The following is a 20,671-nucleotide window of genomic DNA, read 5'->3' on the forward strand; positions in this document are numbered from 1 at the left end:
TACCCCCCGAGGCCAAGTCTGGGCCAAACTGTCGATCATCTTCCAATACACAGCATACCTGGCCGTCGTACCCGGCTGCCGGGCTGTTCTTTTAGTTTTACTGTTGCTTGTCACTTTTCGATGGCTACCTTCTACTTCTACCAAATAGCTTTTCCCTACCAGTCGTGACAGCTGTTGCTGGGCGATTCTTGTACTACTTGTCCCTCTTCAACCATCATTGAATAATTATAAGTGGAAGTGCTGTTCTTTTACTGTTGCTTGTCAATGTTGGTGGGTTACCTACTACTTCTACCAAATAGCTTGTCAATGTTGGTGGGTTACCTACTACTTCTACCAAATAGCTTGTCAATGTTGGTGGGTTACCTACTACTTCTACCAAATAGCTTGTCAATGTTGGTGGGTTACCTACTACTTCTACCAAATAGCTTGTCAATGTTGGTGGGTTACCTACTACTTCTACCAAATAGCTTGTCAATGTTGGTGGGTTACCTACTACTTCTACCAAATAGCTTGTCAATGTTGGTGGGTTACCTACTACTTCTACCAAATAGCTTTTCCCTTCTAGTCCCAGTGCAAGGAAAGCTGTTGCTTGAACATCTAGCTTCATATTGATTGATTGATTAATATCATACTTGTCCGTCTTCAGCGCAGCCTTTTTACATTTAGTCAAGTTATGACTAAATGTTTTAACATCGAGGGGGGAATCGAGACGAGGGTCGTGGTGTATGTGTGTGTGTGTGTGTGTGTGTGTGTGCGTGCGTGCGTGTAGAGCGATTCAGACCAAACTACTGGACCGATCTTTATGACATTTTACATGAGAGTTCCTGGGTATGATATCCCCAGACGTTTTTTTCTTTGTTTTGATAATACCTTTGATGACGTCATATCCGGCTTTTCGTAAAGTTGAGGCGGCACTGTCACACCCTCATTTTTCAATCAAATTGATTGAAATTTTGGCCAAGCAATCTTCGACGAAGGCCGGACTTCGGTATTGCATTTCAGCGTGGTGGCTTAAAAATTAATTAATGACTTTGGTCATTAAAAATCTGAAAATTGTAAAACAAATAAACGATCCAAATTTACGTTCATCTTATTCTCCATCATTTGCTGATTCCAAAAACATATAAATATGTTATATTTGGATTAACAACAAGCTCTGAAAATTAAATATATAAAAATTATTATCAAAATTAAATTTTCGAAATCAATTTAAAAACACTTTCATCTTATTCCTTGTCGGTTCCTGATTCCAAAAACATATAGATATGATATGTTTGGATTAAAAACACGCTCAGAAAGTTAAAACGAAGAGAGGTACAGAAAAGCGTGCTATCGTTCTCAGCGCAACTACTACCCCGCTCTTCTTGTCAATTTCACTGCCTTTGCCACGAGCGGTGGACTGACGATGCTACGAGTATACGGTCTTGCTGAAAAATTGCATTGCGTTCAGTTTCATTCTGTGAGTTCGACAGCTTGACTAAATGTTGTATTTTCGCCTTACGCGACCTGTTTATTATTAAGGAGATTTCTATAGCGCATAACTAAAAGCCTTCATTGACTATAGCTTTATAAGTGGAAGTGCTGTTCCGCCTGACTGGCTTGAGTGGGTTTTCCTGTGATCTTCTTTCGGCTTGTTTGACCCTGGTCCCTGTGATGTCCGCTGCGTGGTCCGCTGTCCGTGTCGCGCCGTGTCTTGTGGCAAATAAACGCCGCTGATGTCCGATACGTGGTCCGCTGTCCGTGTCGCGCCGTGTCTTGTGGCAAATAAACGCCGCTGATGTCCGATACGTGAGGTGGTCTACTACAGTCCAACCTGCCCTGGCGACTCGCATCTCCATAACGACCACCTTTCCTTTACGACCACTCCAAAACACCCCCCCCCCCCACCCCCCACGAGCCTCACTGTCTTTATTGTTCACCTTTTCTGACTATAAAGACCACTCATGGTCGGCCCCTTTTGGTAGTCGTTATAGACAGGGTCGACTGTAGTACTACTACGTCGTTATAGACAGGGTCGACTGTAGTACTACTACGTCGTTATAGACAGGGTCGACTGTAGTACTACTACGTCGTTATAGACAGGGTCGACTGTAGTACTACTACGTCGTTATAGACAGGTTCGACTGTAGCACTACTACGTCGTTATAGACAGGTTCGACTGTAGTACTACTACGTCGTTATAGACAGGTTCGACTGTAGCACTACTACGTCGTTATAGACAGGGTCGACTGTAGTACTACTACGTCGTTATAGACAGGTTCGACTGTAGTACTACTACGTCGTTATAGACAGGTTCGACTGTAGTACTACTACGTCGTTATAGACAGGTTCGACTGTAGTACTACTACGTCGTTATAGACAGGTTCGACTGTAGTACTACTACGTCGTTATAGACAGGGTCGACTGTAGTACTACTACGTCGTTATAGACAGGGTCGACTGTAGTACTACTACGTCGTTATAGACAGGGTCGACTGTAGTACTACTACGTCGTTACACTTTCTTTTCTGTCTGTCTGGGATGGGAAGCGAAGCCGTCGTGATGTAGAAAAGACATACTTCTTCGTCTTTTGTTTCCAGACCTGTTTGATTTTGTTCCGTTCTTGTTGCGATGGTCAGTGTAAGTAGTTGAGGGCTTTCAAGGTTGACTTGACATCTACAGATGACGAAGTGTGTTTGATGGGCAGGTTAGGAGGGGGGGGGGGGGGTGGCACCATGCCTACAAAAGATAACAGGGAAGACATATCTAGGAGTGATCATCAGTGGCGGCACTTAACAAAAAGCAGTTATGCAAACTAACTGAAGTTTTAGTTGACCTTTACATTTTAGTCATCAGTAATGTCTTTGAACTGTTGTTGCGTTTCTTTCGGCGAAGTCAAGATCTGGGGAACAGTGAATTGCCGAGGGGACAATAGGGCATTCTTTACAGCTTTACAAATAGCACGCACACCTTTAGCAACTGTTAGGCATGCACACACACACACACACACACACACACACACACACACACACACATACACACACCACACACACACACACACACACATACACATACACCCCCCACACACACATACACACACCACACACACACACACACACACACACACACACACACACACACACACACAAATAGTGATGGTTCAGGTGTGTCAAACGAGAGAAAGAGAGAGAGAGAGAGAGAGAGAGAGAGAGAGAGAGAGAGAGAGAGAGAGAGAGAGAGAGAGAGAGCGAGAGAGAGAGAGAGAGAGAGAGAGAGAGAGAGAGAGAGAGAGAGAGAGAGAGAGAGGTTACAGAAGCTAGGATGAAAACAGTTATTATTTTGACTGCGCACAGAATGTTTGCTTTTGTTTCCGTTCCAATGTGTTTCACATCGCTCGTAGAACAGCACTTGTATTCACACTGACGTCACTACTGACCTTGTAGCTGGACTTTTTCAGTGTCGGTTCAGCAACACTATAGAAGTGTTGTAGTTTGTCAAGAGGATTGGGAAGTAGTTGAATCCATGTCCAAGATTGAGTGAGATTATTTGCAAAGAGAGTGGGGGTGAGGGGACCTTTGAGTTTGGTTCTGGGAAGCTAATTCGACATTTCTGGTATATCACCAGTTGCAATCTGAATGCACCGGAAGCGATGTTGGCAGCTAATCGGAATTACTGGTTGATCTTTCTAATACATTTCTCCACAGATAATGCGTAATTACTGTGTGCTATAACTTGATTTGACTAATTGCCATGACAGAGGATCTGGTTTCTCTTCATACAGGATTTTTTTTAATTATTTCCCAATAAATGTGTTAGTTAAATCCTTTTTTATGGCAAGCGCGATCACGGAGTGATGATTATAACAATTGATATAAGTTAGTGGAAGATGCAGTATAGTGATGATTAAAGAAAAACATAAGCGCACACACAAATTTGACTCCTCCCACCCCCTCCCGCCCCCTTTACCAGTGGCTGAATACAGTGAAAGCCCCCTTTTGAGACCCCCCCCCCCCCCCCTCCCATGTAAAACCTCCCCCTTTATCGGACTCTCTGTTCACAACGTCTCCCCCTTTTTTCTGCCTCCTGATTTTCTAGGATTTTGATTAGGTAACAGGCGGGTTTCACTGTACACTTTCCGGAGGCGACCTTGTTGACTTGCAGAGTGTCTTCTTTCTGATCCCGCCACTGTTTCTGTAAGTGTATGTGAGCAACCCACTTCCCACCAGGTGACATCCGTGACTCTCTCGCTTCCAGCAAAGATCTTGTAGGTAGCGTAGCCTACAAGATCTTTGCTTCCAGGGTGGGAAGGGATGACTGGGGACGGGGTAGAGGGTGGGGTTGGGTGCATGAAGGGGGGTAGTGGGTGAAATGCTAGGTGAGATGTAAAGGGATTACGGGTGTCTGGTAAACAGATCTATGGGGCTGGCACGGCTGTTGTCTACAAAGGCTGCATTCATAAAGGCCGCGGCATTTTTCCCAGCCCCTGCCCTGCTCAGCGGACCGTGGTCGGCGATACCTACCTGTGCCTACATTTCTGTTCTGTTCACCTGCTAAGTGTAGGTGTATGTGCTTACTCAGCCCTTGACTTGCGGAGTTGGTCACTAGCACTGTTTGTTTGGTGTGAGGGACTGTGTGTGTGTGTGTGTGTGTGTGTGTGTGTGTGTGTGTGTGCGTGTGTGTGTTAGAGAGAAAAAAAAAGAGATGATGATGATTCAATTTTGAGAGAGAGAGAGCTAGAGAGAGAGAGTTGCTACATGCACATTAGAGGCTAAATGTGTGTGTGTGTGTGTGTGTGTCTGTGTGTGTGAAAAGAAAGAGAGCGCGCTAGCCAGTCAGCCCGTAAAGTCGTGTCAAGCGAATCTTCCCACGGGGGTAAGAACAGTTTTTATGTGCCTAATTGTCAGGTAGCGTGGGGGCTGTATTGCTATCGGCATAGTGTACTTCAACAACCCCTCCTGTACAGTGTACAGAGGAAACAACCTGGTGACTAAAGTGGAAGTCAGAGTTCGTTATCTAAGAGATGACGGGGGGGAGTAAGGCCAATGTCTTACCTGATGTTTGTCCACGCTTGAATGAATTCGCAATGACCACGTCGGGCAGTGAGTACTACCGGAATGGCAAGTTAAGATTAATTTTAATTCATCCTTAGAGTTCCTGGATCAACTCTAGCGCCATTTGAGGCAAAAGGGTCGAAGTAAAACTTTAGATCAGTGGAATTTCATCACCTATGGCCATGTAAAGAATCTCGACCCGTCGTATTTATATATATATACCATGACAGTTGGACTGGAGCATCAGTGACTCAGATTCGTTTCGTTTATAATATATGGCCCAAAGTCAGAATAGGTGTTCATTTTTGTGACATACAAAATCAATTTTAAAAATGAACATTTTCTTTGTTTTGAAAATAGAGATATATTTTAGAGCATAAATACGCAAGGAACAGCTATGCTTTTTAGAAAACTCATGTTTGATCACTTCACAGATTCAGGTTTAAAAGTTTGCAGGAGTTCATAACTTCACACCGTCACAAAATTTAGACTTGTTAAATCATTGTTGACTCACATGCGAAGCAAAAGTGAGTCTATGTACTCACCCGAGTCGTCCGTCCGTCCGTCCGGAAAACTTTAACGTTGGATATTTCTTGGACACTATTCAGTCTATCAGTACCAAATTTGGCAAGATGGTGTATGATGACAAGGCCCCAAAAAACATACATAGCATCTTGACCTTGCTTCAAGGTCAAGGTCGCAGGGGCCATAAATGTTGTCTAAAAAACAGCTATTTTTCCCATTTTTCCCATTTTCTCTGAAGTTTTTGAGATTGAATACCTCACCTATATATGATATATAAGGCAAAGTAAGCCCCATCTTTTGATACCAGTTTGGTTTACCTTGCTTCAAGGTCAAGGTCACAGGAGCTCTTCAAAGTTGGATTGTATACATATTTTGAAGTGACCTTGACCCTGAACTATGGAAGATAACTGTTTCAAACTTAAAAATTATGTGGGGCACATGTTATGCTTTCATCATGAGACACATTTGGTCACATATGATCAAGGTCAAGGTCACTTTGACCCTTATGAAATGTGACCAAAATAAGGTAGTGAACCACTAAAAGTGACCATATCTCATGGTAGAAAGAGCCAATAAGCACCATTGTACTTCCTATGTCTTGAATTAACAGCTTTGTGTTGCATGACCTTGGATGACCTTGACCTTGGGTCAAGGTCACATGTATTTTGGTAGGAAAAATGTGTAAAGCAGTTCTTAGTGTATGATGTCATTGCTAGGTTTAGTTATTTGACCTTGACCCTGAAGGTCAAGGTCATGTAAAGGTCAAGGTCAAGCATGTGAGTCGTATGGGCTTTGCCCTTCTTGTTGCTACATGTATTGGGTCTGTTTTAGACATCTGAGCAAATTGCTACAGCAAATTACTTTGCATTTCAAGCAAGTTAAACTTGTTTTGGCCACGCATGATGCAGATGTGAACTCCATTAATGGGAAGTTCATAACTTCACATAATTTACTTTTATTGGTATAATAAATTTAATTTATACAGGCAGGAAACAATTTGTTTTGTTTTTTAATCTGAAAAAGGTGAGCTGGAACATGAAGGTAATTTTTGAAGATGAAGTGTGGAGAAGATTTTGTGGTTATCTGTATTATTTATAGAAATTAATATTGTCACAATTTTTTCACAGCAAATATTGGCATAAGTTATCATTAAATCTACAATTTTGCTGTTTTTGTGCAAAATGTGCTTGAAAAGTACCATCAAAAGGATTTCAATACACCAAAATGTTTGTCTGACTCAAAGAGTTGGCAGAAACTGAAAGTTTTTTTAGAATGTCCTAGGAGTTCATAACTTCACACCGTGACATCACAAACTATGGCTAATTCAAACCAAAGTAAGAAAGTGCATATGTCATCTTATTTTCTCTCCAGCTACTCTTTGTAATCAACATACAACTAAGTAATAAAAGTAAAACATTTGTGAAAACAAACGATAACAAAAATCATAAAATGTGAGCGTGCGCATAACTTCACAAGAATTTTTGTTATGTTGGTCTCTAGTACAGTTACTGTATAATATATTTGCAAAACAATGACAAACTGAGAACACAGAGTTATAGTATAGGCTAAAGCTGCACTTATATTACAAAATCAGATTTTAATTGCCAAAATAAAACAAATTGTTTGAAACTTGTGAAAGTTCATAACTTCACATCAATCACACATTTATACTAAAATAACTAACTAAAGTCTCTTGCAAATAATTCTAAACAACTTAATGATTTACTTAACCAAACTCAGTCATGAAAACTGTTACCGAAATCATTATTTAGTTAGTGTTTATGTCAGCTGACTGTGTGTTCATAACTTCACATCATTTATTTAACTGAAAAGCTACGTACTAAAATCTGCCGGTAAATTAAAATAAAAATGACATCAAACTGTAACAGCCTACTCTGGAGAAGAGCAGCACATCATTTGAGGTAGTGATTTAGTGTAGTAAATTAATTATTGTGTATAAATCATACTCATGGCATGTGTTCATAACTTCACACCGTGGGGCTGAGGGTCAGTTGATGTGAAGTTATGTACACCGTGCAGTCAACCCAGATTCATGCTGGAATTATCAAAATGTAATTTTGAGGGTTGATGTTCAGAAAACTTCTTACAAAATGTCCAGATAAAGTCAAATGTACTCTTTTGCTATTAACAAGGCATTATTTTAAACACGCCCTTGAAAAATGAGCTTGAGTTATGTGAAGTTATGAACTTCATGACAAAACGGCTAAGTACTTCAGAAAGAAACAGTCAGCAGCCAGTAGATTCTTTTTGTGATGAAAATCATGGTACAGTGTAATTTGGAAACTGAAAATAGTCATTTTACATATATTTTGGGTTTTGACATGAGTTAGTAACTCTCACATAAAAATAGTGCGCAAGACATAGAGAAAATGGCTAACTAAAGCATACTGCTTGACTTTAGTGACAAAAATTGCTTAGTATCTAAATCTAATGTACTTTTATATGCAAAATTGCTGTTCCACTACAACCTTAACTTTCATGGCTAGCATTTAAGGACAAAAAACACTCTCAGTGGAGATAGTAGGAAAGTTCATAACTTTCTCACAAGAATTTTTTATTTCTCAATTACTCAAACACCAATGAATGAACTTGATGCAAACTTTCAGTGTGACTGCTGCTAGTGGATCCAAATGCATTACAAAGCTAGGTGTTCCCCAACCAGTCAATTTACTCTTTTTATAAGGCAAAAGGTTGGAAAGTTCATAACTCTTTTTTCACAAGAAAATCTGCACGTAAACTTCAAACTACTTTTGAACATGCAAAAACAAGTCAAACAACCCTTTTTATGTTTTATACCTCTGCAAAACATACTGTAAAATACTTTTTTACAAAAATATATCAGGTTTCAATCTTTAATTATTATTTAGAGCTGATCAGTGAACAAAAATGAAGTCTTACGGAAAGAGTTATGAACTTTCTGTGAAATTTTGTCTCCCCATTTTCTGCAGGCTTACTGACAAAATTCAAAAACTTTGCTTTGTCAAAGGTACATTTGAGTTTTACTGGCTCAGTGAAAAGTCATTCATGACATTCTGTCCCATAAATATGACAGAGTAGACCATGTTTCAATATGCTGTAAGGTCATGTCACAAAAAATGGCCAAAATGTAGTGCTTCTGACTTCAGATAATGGCGACATTTTCATTAAAAACAACAACTGAGCACACAATGTTTCTCTAGGTGTGTACTTCATACTTTTTTTTACAAGTCTCATTAATCTTTACAAGGATTTTATTTTTCTTTGATGTACAAATCAGGTTAGAGCCAAGGTTGCACAGCTATTTCAGCTGTGGACACCATTTCAGACTTAAGGCCATATATGTATTGAAATTCCCACTATCTCGGTTCCACTCTCTATGTTGGGCATGCTGTGGGTTTGGATGTTGGTGTCAGAAGGTTACCAGTGACCATGCACTCACCATCCACACGCATTTTCACTCCCATCAACTTGTTTCACCTGATCTTGTTCACAGCAACAGGAGAAATTGTGTTGAAGTGTTTTGGTATTCTAGCAGCAAAAGCTGGAGTAGAAAACCGGTGCAACACTGACAGTTGGGCAGAAAAACTGGCATGATATGTCAGCGTTGGGCAGGACAACTGGCATGATATGTCAGCGTTGGGCAGGAAAACTGGCGTGATATGTCAGCGTTGGGCAGGAAAACTGGCATGATATGTCAGCGTTGGGCAGGAAAACTGGCGTGATATGTCAGCGTTGGGCAGGAAAACTGGCATGATATGTCAGCGTTGGGCAGGAAAACTGGCATGATATGTCAGCGTTGGGCAGGAAAACTGGCATGATATGTTAGCGTTGGGCAGGAAAACTGGCATGATATGTCAGCGTTGGGCAGGAAAACTGGCATGATATGTTAGCGTTGGGCAGGACAACTGGCATGATATGTCAGCGTTGGGCAGGACAACTGGCATGATATGTCAGCGCTGGGCAGGACAACTGGCATGATATGTCAGCGTTGGGCAGCACAACTGGCATGATATGTCAGCGCTGGGCAGGACAACTGGCATGATATGTCAGCGCTGGGCAGGACAACTGGCATGATATGTCAGCGTTGGGCAGGACAACTGGCATGATATGTCAGCGTTGGGCAGGACAACTGGCATGATATGTCAGCGTTGGGCAGGACAACTGGCATGATATGTCAGCGCTGCGCTCCCTGTCATTGCTAGACACTCCAAATGAGTTGTCTTCATATTTTTCTCTGATTCTGTGATCAGAATATCAGGATGGCCGAGTTTGGGAGCCTATATTTAATGGTGGTCTGTGTACACTTTAATGGAAATTTGCGTACAATTTTGACTGTTCTGCGCCGTTTTTCTTAAATCTGCGTCGTTTTGCTTGCTAGCGGGTTTTGCCCCCTCCTTGCAGCTTGTGTGGGGTATCGGGTTGTTGTTGATGCTGTGGGTTGGCCTTGCTTATCACGGTGTGAAGTTGCCAATGACTCACTCACTCTATCGCGTGGACGGTACCTTGGCTTTGCCATCGTAGGATGAACGCTGTGTTTATCAGGGTTATATTTTTTGCCCCCCTCCTCTCCTGCTAGCCTTACTTCCTCAGAGTTATAGCATGTTTTTACCGAGACAGGGTTCACCTGCTCTAAGAATTCTGCGCTCAACTGCTACCCCCTCCCCCTTCGCCGTCCTCTTTCACTGGTGTCGGGAAGCTTTGACCAGGTGTTATCACTATCAGGTGTTATTCCCACCAGTCTATCATTATGCATCGCTTTCTTGGTTTGTTTGTGTTTCTTGTGTACGGCTTTTGATACAAGCGGAGAGAGAGAGAGGGAGGGAGAGTAAATAAACACAACTGTATAAATAGGGGGGGGGGGGGGGAGAGGGATAAAACGAATGAATAAATGTAGCTTAGACGGTGTTTTGAAGGTGACTTTATTAGCAACTGTTGTTGTTGTTGTTTGTAAGTTTGGCTTCAGTTCTCCCGTCTCCACTCAGTACCCTCCACTCAGTACCCTCCACTCAGTACCCGACTCAACACCTCCTCCTCCACCCCCACCCCTTCAATCATCCCCGCCCCCATCGTCACTCTATCCATCACCCGCCTTCTGCGTTGCCCCAGTCTTTGATGTGTGGGTGATTCCTGGTATGTTCCTGAGTGGATGCCTCTGATTCTTCACGGTTAGGAGCACGCTTGCCCGTCAGTCCTCCATCCCTCCCTCACACTGATGTAGCGGTCTCTCTACCTGTGTCCGTGAAAGGTCGTTCCTCTCGGGTGGACTTCTTCTTCTGCTGTATCTCCTGTTTTTCGTCTCCCAGTGAGTGTGAAGTTTACCTGTGTAGGCACCTGTCTTAGTCTGCAGTGCTGGAGTTAACCCAGCTTTTATTGTGTGGTGGTTTCTGAGGTATCTGGTGTCGAATCTGTTGTCATGGATTCAGGGTAATATCCAGGAAGAAGTTGTTGGGTTAAAAGGCATACTTTAAGTTAATCTATGCATGGTGTTTGTTTTCTCTCTCCGTGGAGAGCATGAGGCTGTTGTGAAAACATTGAACCCTTTGCTGTTTTGGGTGGACGTTATGCAGCGGGCTGAACTCCTTTCTGCCTCACCTAGCGGATCATATTAATGACCAGTGCCTTAATCCTCTACTTATGGCGCCTCTAATCCTAGGAAAGTATTGAAAGTCAAGAAGTGGTTTACCTGTATTTAAGGCAAGTGTGAGCATGAGATCATCTCTTTCTCTGATACTGTAGAGACTGAGTGTCTTGACAAACAAGGGGGTAGGGGTGCAGGGCTGGGTAGGATAGCAGGTAGGGGAGTTTGCAAGGGGGTAGGGGTGGGGCTGGGTAGGATAGCAGTTAGGGGAATTTGCAAGTAATTACAGCTAAACAGGGTGGTGTTTTTATGGCTGGTGCCCCTTTGAAGTCTAATATCCTCTGGGTTATGCAATCAAGATGTGTAGGAAGAAGGCCAACTGAACTTAATGTGGAACTCAGCAGCACTGGGAGAATGTAGGGCCTGTGCTTCAACTTCATTCATTTATAATCACATTTTAATTTGTATGCAGGGTTGCACTGAGTAGGTCGTGTAGACTTATGGGTGTGTCATCTTCAGAACGGGTGCTTTTAAACCAGGAATTTAAACGCTTGAGGGTCGATAGAAGGAGATATATGAAATTGAGCCTTCAGGAATTCAAACACTTGAGAATACATAGGAGATCTATTAAATTAGTTTGATACGTTGTTTGTGCCAACATAATTACCACTGATCTCAACTCTGAACTTTTCCCCTTTTTCCATTGGAAGAGAACCTCTTTGAATATCTTGGAAGAATGATCATTACCACTGCTGACTCGGTTTAATGTTTCACACACAGTCTCTGTGGATATGGGGGATCATTGAAACTGAGGTTGACTTTCTCCTTTGTAGGAGTGTTTGATGTTGAACTTGATCGACTGAAGCACGATGAGTATAAGTAACAGTTGTAGTGTATGTGGTAGTATTTGCTTATGATTTCTAATTCAGCAAGGAAGGGCGTTAATGTAACTAACCTGAGATAAGTGGGTATGACAGTTGACACATCCGCAGTTAATTTATGTTTGCCATGGTTGATACTGCAAGGTCTCTCAGTTCACGTGTGTGTTACAGATGAAAACGATGAGGTTCTGCCTCTTTACAAGCATGTTTCTTCAAAGATTTCCAAGTCCTTATCTCACACCTACTGCCAGTGGAGTGACTACATGAGTACATGTCCCTCCCCACTTCATGTATCTAATGTTGTGTACACGAACTCTTGAGATGGTAATGTCTGACGTGGCTGTCAATCCTGTCATCCTCACACAGCACACAACCTGTCAGGAGGGGCTAGGCTTGTAGATGAGATACAAGGAGTGGCTAGAATTTGAAAGCTTTGATAGTTTCATTGAAACTTATAATTATCATATTATACACACAGAAAACGGAAGGAAAAGAATATTCACTTCGTTACTGAAGCTGTCATTGTCAGCAGTGCACGGCACAGTGAACAATGACAAACATTTTAAAAAGATTAAGGATGATAGGGTTTGTGTGCTGTGTGTTTGAGGTTGCCAGGTTCTGCTGTCCAGACTGCCAAATGTCTCTCTTGTTCATGGACAGGTTGACACCTGGTCAGGGGTCGGATGGCTGGGATGGCATTTGTTGCTTTAGCAGGGGATAATAACTGAGTCAGTTTTAGCCAGTTAACCATGATTTCATTACATGTCCCCTCCTTACTCTAGTCTAACAGGTTGCACAATCTATAGCACACAGCCTGTTGAACAAGTCTAACAGGTTGCACAATCTATAGCACACAGCCTGTTGAACAAGTCTAACAGGTTGCACAATCTATAGCACACAGCCTGTTGAACAAGAGTTGGATCGTCACACCCTGAGGCAGGGTTTTCCCCCTATTGCATATATATATATGCCCTTGATACTAGCCTTGATGGGATTTGGTGTAATACTTAACTTGAGGTATTCAACATACTTCTAGTTCCACTGATATTTCTTATTCTAGTGTTCTCCTACTGGTTGCTTTTTTGTAGCTGAGTATGACTAGAGGCATAGTATACGAATGAATGATCGTGTCCTGAAGGTACAGCCACCTGAGTTAAGTAAGAGTGTCAACTCAACTGATGATGTATTTTGACACAATAATGTCATTTATTGGCTCACGTAAGTGTAGCCTATGCGATGCTAACGTTTGTCTGTCTGTGCGTGTGTATGTGTGTGATAGAAACTTTAACATTTGACTGAACACCGAAATACTAATTTTACCTGGTTATTATCCAAGCAACAGCTTCAAAGTATTGAAGCAATGATCAACATTTCGTCGGCACGTATGTAGTTAAAGTGTGTATCCAAAGAAAACGGGTGGTGGGGGGTTTTGGGGGGGGGGGTAAAAACAGGTGACTGGTTTGTGTCGTGTGTGGTATGTAGACCAGGTCAGGGGTCAAGGTTAAGTCAGATCGCGTGAAGGATTGTGGTATAGATACAGTTCTCACCCAGCTGCAGTTCGCCGATTCGGGGAAGACGATTTCACATTGTTCGGTTTCGTAGCCCCAGAAAAATAGATAAAGAAGATACCAAAGGAGATTTCCTACAGGTTGATCTGCACAGCATGTTTCCAGTGTGTGCGCGAGGAAGCGCTGTCGAAAGCGCAGTGTCGATCTGGCAGTCGTGTCCCCGTAAGTAGGCTTCAGACAGACAGATCTAGATCTAGTGTCTCCCACTCTTGCACCGTGTCACCTATGCTTACTGTGTGTGTGTATGTGTGACGGAGTGAATGAGTTTGTGTTACTGTTTGTCGATTTCTTACGGGAGCCTTGAAGGCTTCGCCTCTTGTTTGTCCATAAAATCATAAGCCTTGGGCGTTTGATTGATGGAAGTTACTGGATGACGTTGGGTTTTACCCTGCAGTCAGTTATTGACACTCCCAAGGAGATTAGTCACAATAAATTTAGTGCATACATTTTTAGCTCATAGCCTTTGGGGCATAGTAAATTAGGTTTGGGGCATAGAGTGCAGTTAGCCAGACCATGCGTGTGCCTTATCCCCCTTGTGAGTGAGTGAGGCAAGCACAAGTAAGCACCAAACAGAGTATGTCATCTACAGAGTTTGTTGGGTTACATACAGAATGTGACATACTCAGCATGCATCCAACATAGTATGACTACAGGGCGGCTAGGATGGAAACTGCCAATGGAAAGTAAAATCGCTCTCTTGCCAAAATATGAGAGTATGGAAGAACTGCAACCAAGGAACACAGAAGAAGAGAATAAGATTCAGGAGAAGACAGAAAATAGTGTTAAAAAACACAAATCTCAATGTCAGGGAAAACCTAGCTAGCCACTCTCGGTAACAGTGACTCAACCGCAGGACTCAGAGACGTTCGCAAGAACCCAGTCCTCTATGGAAGAAGAAGAAGAAGAACCTCTAGCTCTTTCCACTACATGGATGTGATGCTATTTTTTTAAATCTGATCTTGTAGGGGAAATGTACTCAGTTATCCTGAGTTCTCCTGGAAGCAAACCCACACCCACCTATCACTTGATCAAGATTGAGACTAAGGGACGCCCTCTGGTGGCAATTGCAGACTGTGTGTGAAGTTGGTGATTACTGATTGCTGCAGGGCCATGCTAGTCATATCAAGATAAACCACATCCTGTTGTCAGGAAGCACTAGCTGCCCTCTTTCACCTCTTGAAGCTTGTGTAAATTTCGGATGAAGTGTTCGAGTCAGTGAGTAGGATAGACTACATGACTCTTTTGTGAGCCTGTGAGGGTTTCAGCTACTAATGTCGAGAAATTTAATGAGTTTGATGCGAAGGAAAAATGGTGTGCATGCGTTTGTGTGTGTGCAAGCGTGTGTGTGCGAGCGTGCCAGTGTGTGTTTACGTGTGTGTATTTGTGTGTCTGTCTGTCTGTTTCAGTTTGTTATTGAACATGTACATCCCCCAAAACGGCTTCATTTCATGTTTTCTAGTGCTCATAGAGTAAGCGACTTTGTATTCTGCTAGCAGCAAGAGGAATTTGATAGTTCAAGGGCCAGAAAACAGCATGAAACAAAATCTGCATTACTCCTGTCTTTCACCTCTCTGATGGGCCAAGCAAAACACAACTCAATCCTCCTCCATCTTGATCACTCACAGTCCCCTGGGGTGTATCATGTCATTCACTTCTGTCTGCATGTTGTGCTGCACTGTCCTTGTCAGCCGCTAAAATCCCACTGCTAGGAAGGGGGGGAGGGGGGGCATGTTATGACTTCACTACATTATTTATCTCTTGTTTGGACCCCTTCAGCTTTTTTCCCTGGTAATTCTTTTGCTGATTGTAGACGAGATTCGAGCATTGCTCAAGGTAGAGTTAGGAATAGAGACAACATGCCAATGGTTATCAGAGATCCATTTTTGTTGGATTTATTTACATTGTTCTTCTGCAATTTCTCATACAGTGTTCATTTGGTTTCTATGACGACCCTAACAATTGTCTTCTAAGTGGCTCACAGTAGAAAATACAAGTGAATATTGCGTTGGTACTGGTTGTTGGTCTAAATGGCTCACAGTAGAAAATACAAGTGAATATTGCGTTGGTACTGGTTGTTGGTCTAAGTGGCTCACAGTAGAAAATACAAGTGAATATTGCGTTGGTACTGGTTGTTGGTCTAAATGGCAAATCTCTCGTACCACCGGTAGCAAACAAGAAAGACGTAATGACTACATGTACTTATCTCTTGAACTTTATGTCATTCATGAATGTGACCGTAAGTTTGCTTCTAGTCAAGTGGCCCAAATGTCAGGGGTTTGAGGCAGGGGCCCAGAATGTCAGAATGGGCATGCACACACTTACTCGGCACGGTGTTTCTTCTCTCGCGCTCTCTCAGCTACCGGGCTGCTTCACGCAATTGTCAGGGCTCAAGTATAGCTGCTCCCAGATTACCCAAGCCTATTCACCGATTTTCTTCTTGCACTGCTATGCAAATGTATACACAACAACAAATAGATAGAGGAAATATCAAAGGTTGTTTTCCTAAGCTTTATCTTTCCATTCTATTTATGCCCGGTAGACAGTCTGTGGTTCTGTCAGGATGCAACCTTCTCTTGTGTCTTTGTTCTGTCCTTGACCTTGTATGCATGTCCCTTGTCTAGGTCAGTCTTCAACACAGGGTTCTTCCTGATTATGTAGAGATTAATTAGAGGGCTTTTGAGGGTCGTGCCTAATGTGAAGGGCGGGCTCCATTGTGGCGGTCATGTGAAGTTTAAACTTGAATGCACCTCCACAATGGCCGCTGAACGTTACTTTTGCGTCGTTTGGAGCAAGTGAAGTTTGTATCATCAACTCAAAATATTGTGTATGATCTGTATTACAATTATTATCATCATATTATTATCTGTCAGCTCATGTTGATATTCATTTCCTCAACATGTTGGTTATCATTTGCGAACAGTCAGCATATTAGAAATAACTTGTATTCTGTCTTTTGAATCTAACATATTATAAGGTTGATCACAGTTATCTGAAGTTTTGAGGTAAAAAAATCTATGTAAAAACATCACAACTTATTGGTTTTTGTGATGAGAGGACTCCGGGTGTGACTTAAGTCAAAAGCGTACCTGCACATTTAAAGCAATCATGCAACCAAGGGACAAAGTAATACTTATAGATGTATGTGTCCCTTTCTCAGAGGTGCCTTCTTACCAGAGAGACCTCGCTGCTATCATTACAGGCACCACAGCCGTATGGAAAGCGAAGAATTGAATATTGTCATGTTTGCTAACGCATCCTATTTTTCTTGTGTTGCAGGGAGACAGGGAAGGTCAAGGTCGCATTAGCCAGTTACTGTCGTGGGCTGGACCGAGGACGGTCATAGTTCCACGCAGCGCCCAGGGATTTGGTTTCACCTTGCGGCACTTTGTCGTCTACCCACCGGAGCCCGCCACCAGGCCGCATTCACTTGGGGTCAGTTCTGGAGTTTGCAGCATTTACACTAAGTGTTGGATCAGTAGATAGTAATGCAGGCATCTGCCATATGATACGGTGGTATTTATCACAATATGACACCTTTGGGACTAATTTATAATGTAAATGAGGTTGTTCCTTTACTTGGGGCTGTGCTTTTTCAGTTGTGGGACCTCTTATTATGACTAACACTATTTGTTTTATTACAAATTGTCATTAAAATGGCACGCATGTGCACACACACACACCCAACACACACACACACACACACACACACACACACACACACACATATATATATAAACACACACACACACACATATATAAACACACACACACATATAAACACACACATATAAACACACACACACACACACACCTGACGCGTGTGGAAGATGTAACCTAAGTTTTGACACACACACGGAGACTATTTTTTTTAATCTAAATGCAGATTTTGATTAAATGTGATTTTACAATATCAAGATAGGTATAAAAATCCAACTTGTTTTATAAAACGACCTTATCTGCTTCCAATAATCGCATTCCAATAAATGTCACTTAACGACTATGCTAATTCATTTTTGATTCTCATTAGCAAATTTAATGATAAAGGGGTAAAATGGTCGCCAAATTAGTTCATTTGATTAAGATTTACCAGTTTGAAATTTACACACACGGTTTTTTTCCGGTTCTGAGAGATGTCAGCCTTAACATGTGAGTCTTGACAACGTCTTGTGTTGCTTTGAGCTGGGAAAATAACGAATGTCAAATCCGAAGGAAAAAGTGTTATTACAACCAAACGGTTTCTCAAAATGATTACCTACTTGGCATGCGCCGTCTTTTACATGTATAAAGTAAACACAGAAAAAGACAAACATAGAAAAATGGTTTTTGATACTTTTTTTTACAAAATGAATGTTGATAAATTTACACACACGAAATTGTTGATTTGTAACTTAAGTTTCGGTCAACATCACAACAGGTTCACTCGACACATATGGCTGTCATTCGTTTAGAACATGTCATTTGCTACTACTTTTGTTTGTAAAAAAGTGAAAATAATATTGCTCGCATATTTAAATTTTGGATAGTGCCTAAGTCGTTTTAAGAGACAGTTCAACACCCATATGAAATGTTATTGGGATTGATCGTTTGTTCTGTGACACTTATGTTATTGACAAACTTTGAAGACACTGTTGACTTTTGCCCTTTGCCTCGTGCAGCTGTGAAGAAAATGCTCGTCTGTGATGATTATTATTGAACTCTGTAGTTATCTTAAGTGACAGTGTGTGCGGAATTTACGGGGGAAATGAAAAATAGTTTTATCATCAGTCACAACCCAAAATAAAAAACGCTGGCGCTGGACCCGAGTACTCTTCAGACTGGCTCGCTCCCCCAGTATGAAATTTTTTGTCTTGTGCACGTGGATTTAAAAAAAAAAAATTTTTAATTTATTTTACACAATTAAAAAAATTATTAGAGTAAAATAAAACATTAAGAAGTTCATAATAAACAATAGTAAACAAGAATTTAAAAAAACAAAGCAAAAAAAAAAAACAAATAGACCACCCATCCCGGGAATCAAACCCGGATCACTTTGGCCATAGGCGGACGTGCTTTCGTCTTGTGCACGTGGATTTAAAAAAAAAATTATTTATTTATTTTACACAATTAAAAAAATTATTAGAGTAAAATAAAACATTAAAACGTTCATAATAAACAATAGTAAACAAGAATTTAAAAAAAAAATTATTTATTTATTTTACACAATTAAAAAAATTATTAGAGTGAAATAAAACATTAAAACGTTCATAATAAACAATAGTAAACAAGAATTTAAAAAAACAATTAAAATAATATAGACCGCCCATGCCGGGAATCGAGCCCGGATCACTTTGGCCATAGGCGGACGTGATTCGCACCAGCTAGCTGGCTGTTCCATTAGCTGCACGGCAGTTGTACTCCCACCGCCAAACATCCCCCCGTTAAGAGTCGTTTTTGTGGAATATTTCGCATTTAGGTCCCAGGTAACATTATGAAGTTTTAATACGATCAATCGGACCTATTATCAAGTTAGTGTATCAACTTTTGAACGAACTGCGCCCAGTAGTTTCCCAGCAATAAGCTGTTAAGTCGAGACGAACAGACAGACAGACAGACAGACAGACAGACACACAATTAAAGTCTGCAGGACCCTAGTACTGCGTACTCGGGGATAAACAGCCCATATCTACTATTTACTTTTTATTCAGTGATATCGTCAACCTGAAAAGCAATAGTGTGTATAGCACTGCCGATCGATGGACAATTTCCGATTAGAAGCCACAGATATTTGCGATTTTGCACTTTTTTTTATATATTCTATTTGCTCATTTTCTTAAAGTTTTAATTCTTCAATTTTTGTACGATTTTTGTGAGATTTAGGGGTTAAGGTTAGGTTTTAGGGTTAGTTTATGGGTTTTGATTACTTCAGTTTTTACGGCAAGTTACTAGTCACTGGTTTACTAACTCAGTGCGAGCAGGATTACAGAAAAGCACGCGGGCGGGCACGCACATTTCATCTGTTTTGTGGTTTTTGCCCCATAACTCTGGAACTATCAAAGGTATTCGCACCAATTTTTTATGTGGTAAGATAATGACCAGTGACAAGCACCCTTGGGCCAAATATTCGGTATCGCCGCTCCATATGTGTGTGAGATATAAGCCTAAACCCCTGAGAATGCATGAGAAACCAGTCTTCCCAAATTTCGCTATCGCGCCAACAACAACAGAATATATATATAATAACTTGAGCTACTCTGAAAAAAAGAATAGCAGACGACGCAGAAACCCGTGACACAGAACGCATGCGTAGTGACACTGAATAAACCGCACGTGCGCGATACGCTGTTAATTCAAGACATAGGAAGTACAATGGTGCTTATTGGCTCTTTCTACCATGAGATATGGTCACTTTTAGTGGTTCACTACCTTATTTTGGTCACATTTCATAAGGGTCAAAGTGACCTTGACCTTGATCATATGTGACCAAATGTGTCTCATGGTGAAAGCATAACAAACATGTGCCCCACATAATTTTTAAGTTTGAAACAGTTATCTTCCATAGTTCAGGGTCAAGGTCACTTCAAAATATGTATACAATCCAACTTTGAAGAGCTCCTGTGACCTTGACCTTGAAGCAAGGTAAACCAAACTGGTATCAAAAGATGGGGCTTACTTTGCCCTATATATCATATATAGGTGAGGTATTCAATCTCAAAAACTTCAGAGAAAATGGGAAAAATGGGAAAAATAGCTGTTTTTTAGACAACATTTATGGCCCCTGCGACCTTGACCTTGAAGCAAGGTCAAGATGCTATGTATGTTTTTGGGGGCCTTGTCATCATACACCATCTTGCCAAATTGGGTACTGATAGACTGAATAGTGTCCAAGAAATATCCAACGTTAAAGTTTTGCGGACGGACGGACGCCGGGACGGACGGACGGACGACTCGGGTGAGTACATAGACTCACTTTTGCTTCGCATGTGAGTCAAAAAGCAATACCAAACAAGAGCACGCATAAGAGCGCATAACCCTCAGCGATACTTAATAAATACCAGGCTTACAGAGTCCGGGGAGCTGGATCGGTCAGTCGGTAGAGCCCCGGGCTCATGAT

At 41.5% G+C, this 20,671-nt stretch overlaps 1 protein-coding gene across 2 annotated transcripts in view; it reads left to right on the forward strand.

Annotated features, from left to right (window-relative positions):
* LOC138982707 (rho GTPase-activating protein 21-like) overlaps window positions 1-20,671 on the forward strand; it is a 103,683-nt gene that overhangs the window by 24,287 nt on the left and 58,725 nt on the right. For both annotated transcript variants that reach the window (XM_070356034.1, XM_070356035.1), the window contains exon 3: window positions 16,858-17,013. In XM_070356034.1, coding sequence (XP_070212135.1) covers window positions 16,858-17,013 — 156 coding nt within the window. The remainder of the gene's footprint in view (window positions 1-16,857; window positions 17,014-20,671) is intronic.

This window comes from Littorina saxatilis, linkage group LG12 (genome assembly GCF_037325665.1).
Source record: "Littorina saxatilis isolate snail1 linkage group LG12, US_GU_Lsax_2.0, whole genome shotgun sequence".
NCBI classification, from domain to species: Eukaryota; Metazoa; Mollusca; class Gastropoda; order Littorinimorpha; family Littorinidae; genus Littorina; species Littorina saxatilis.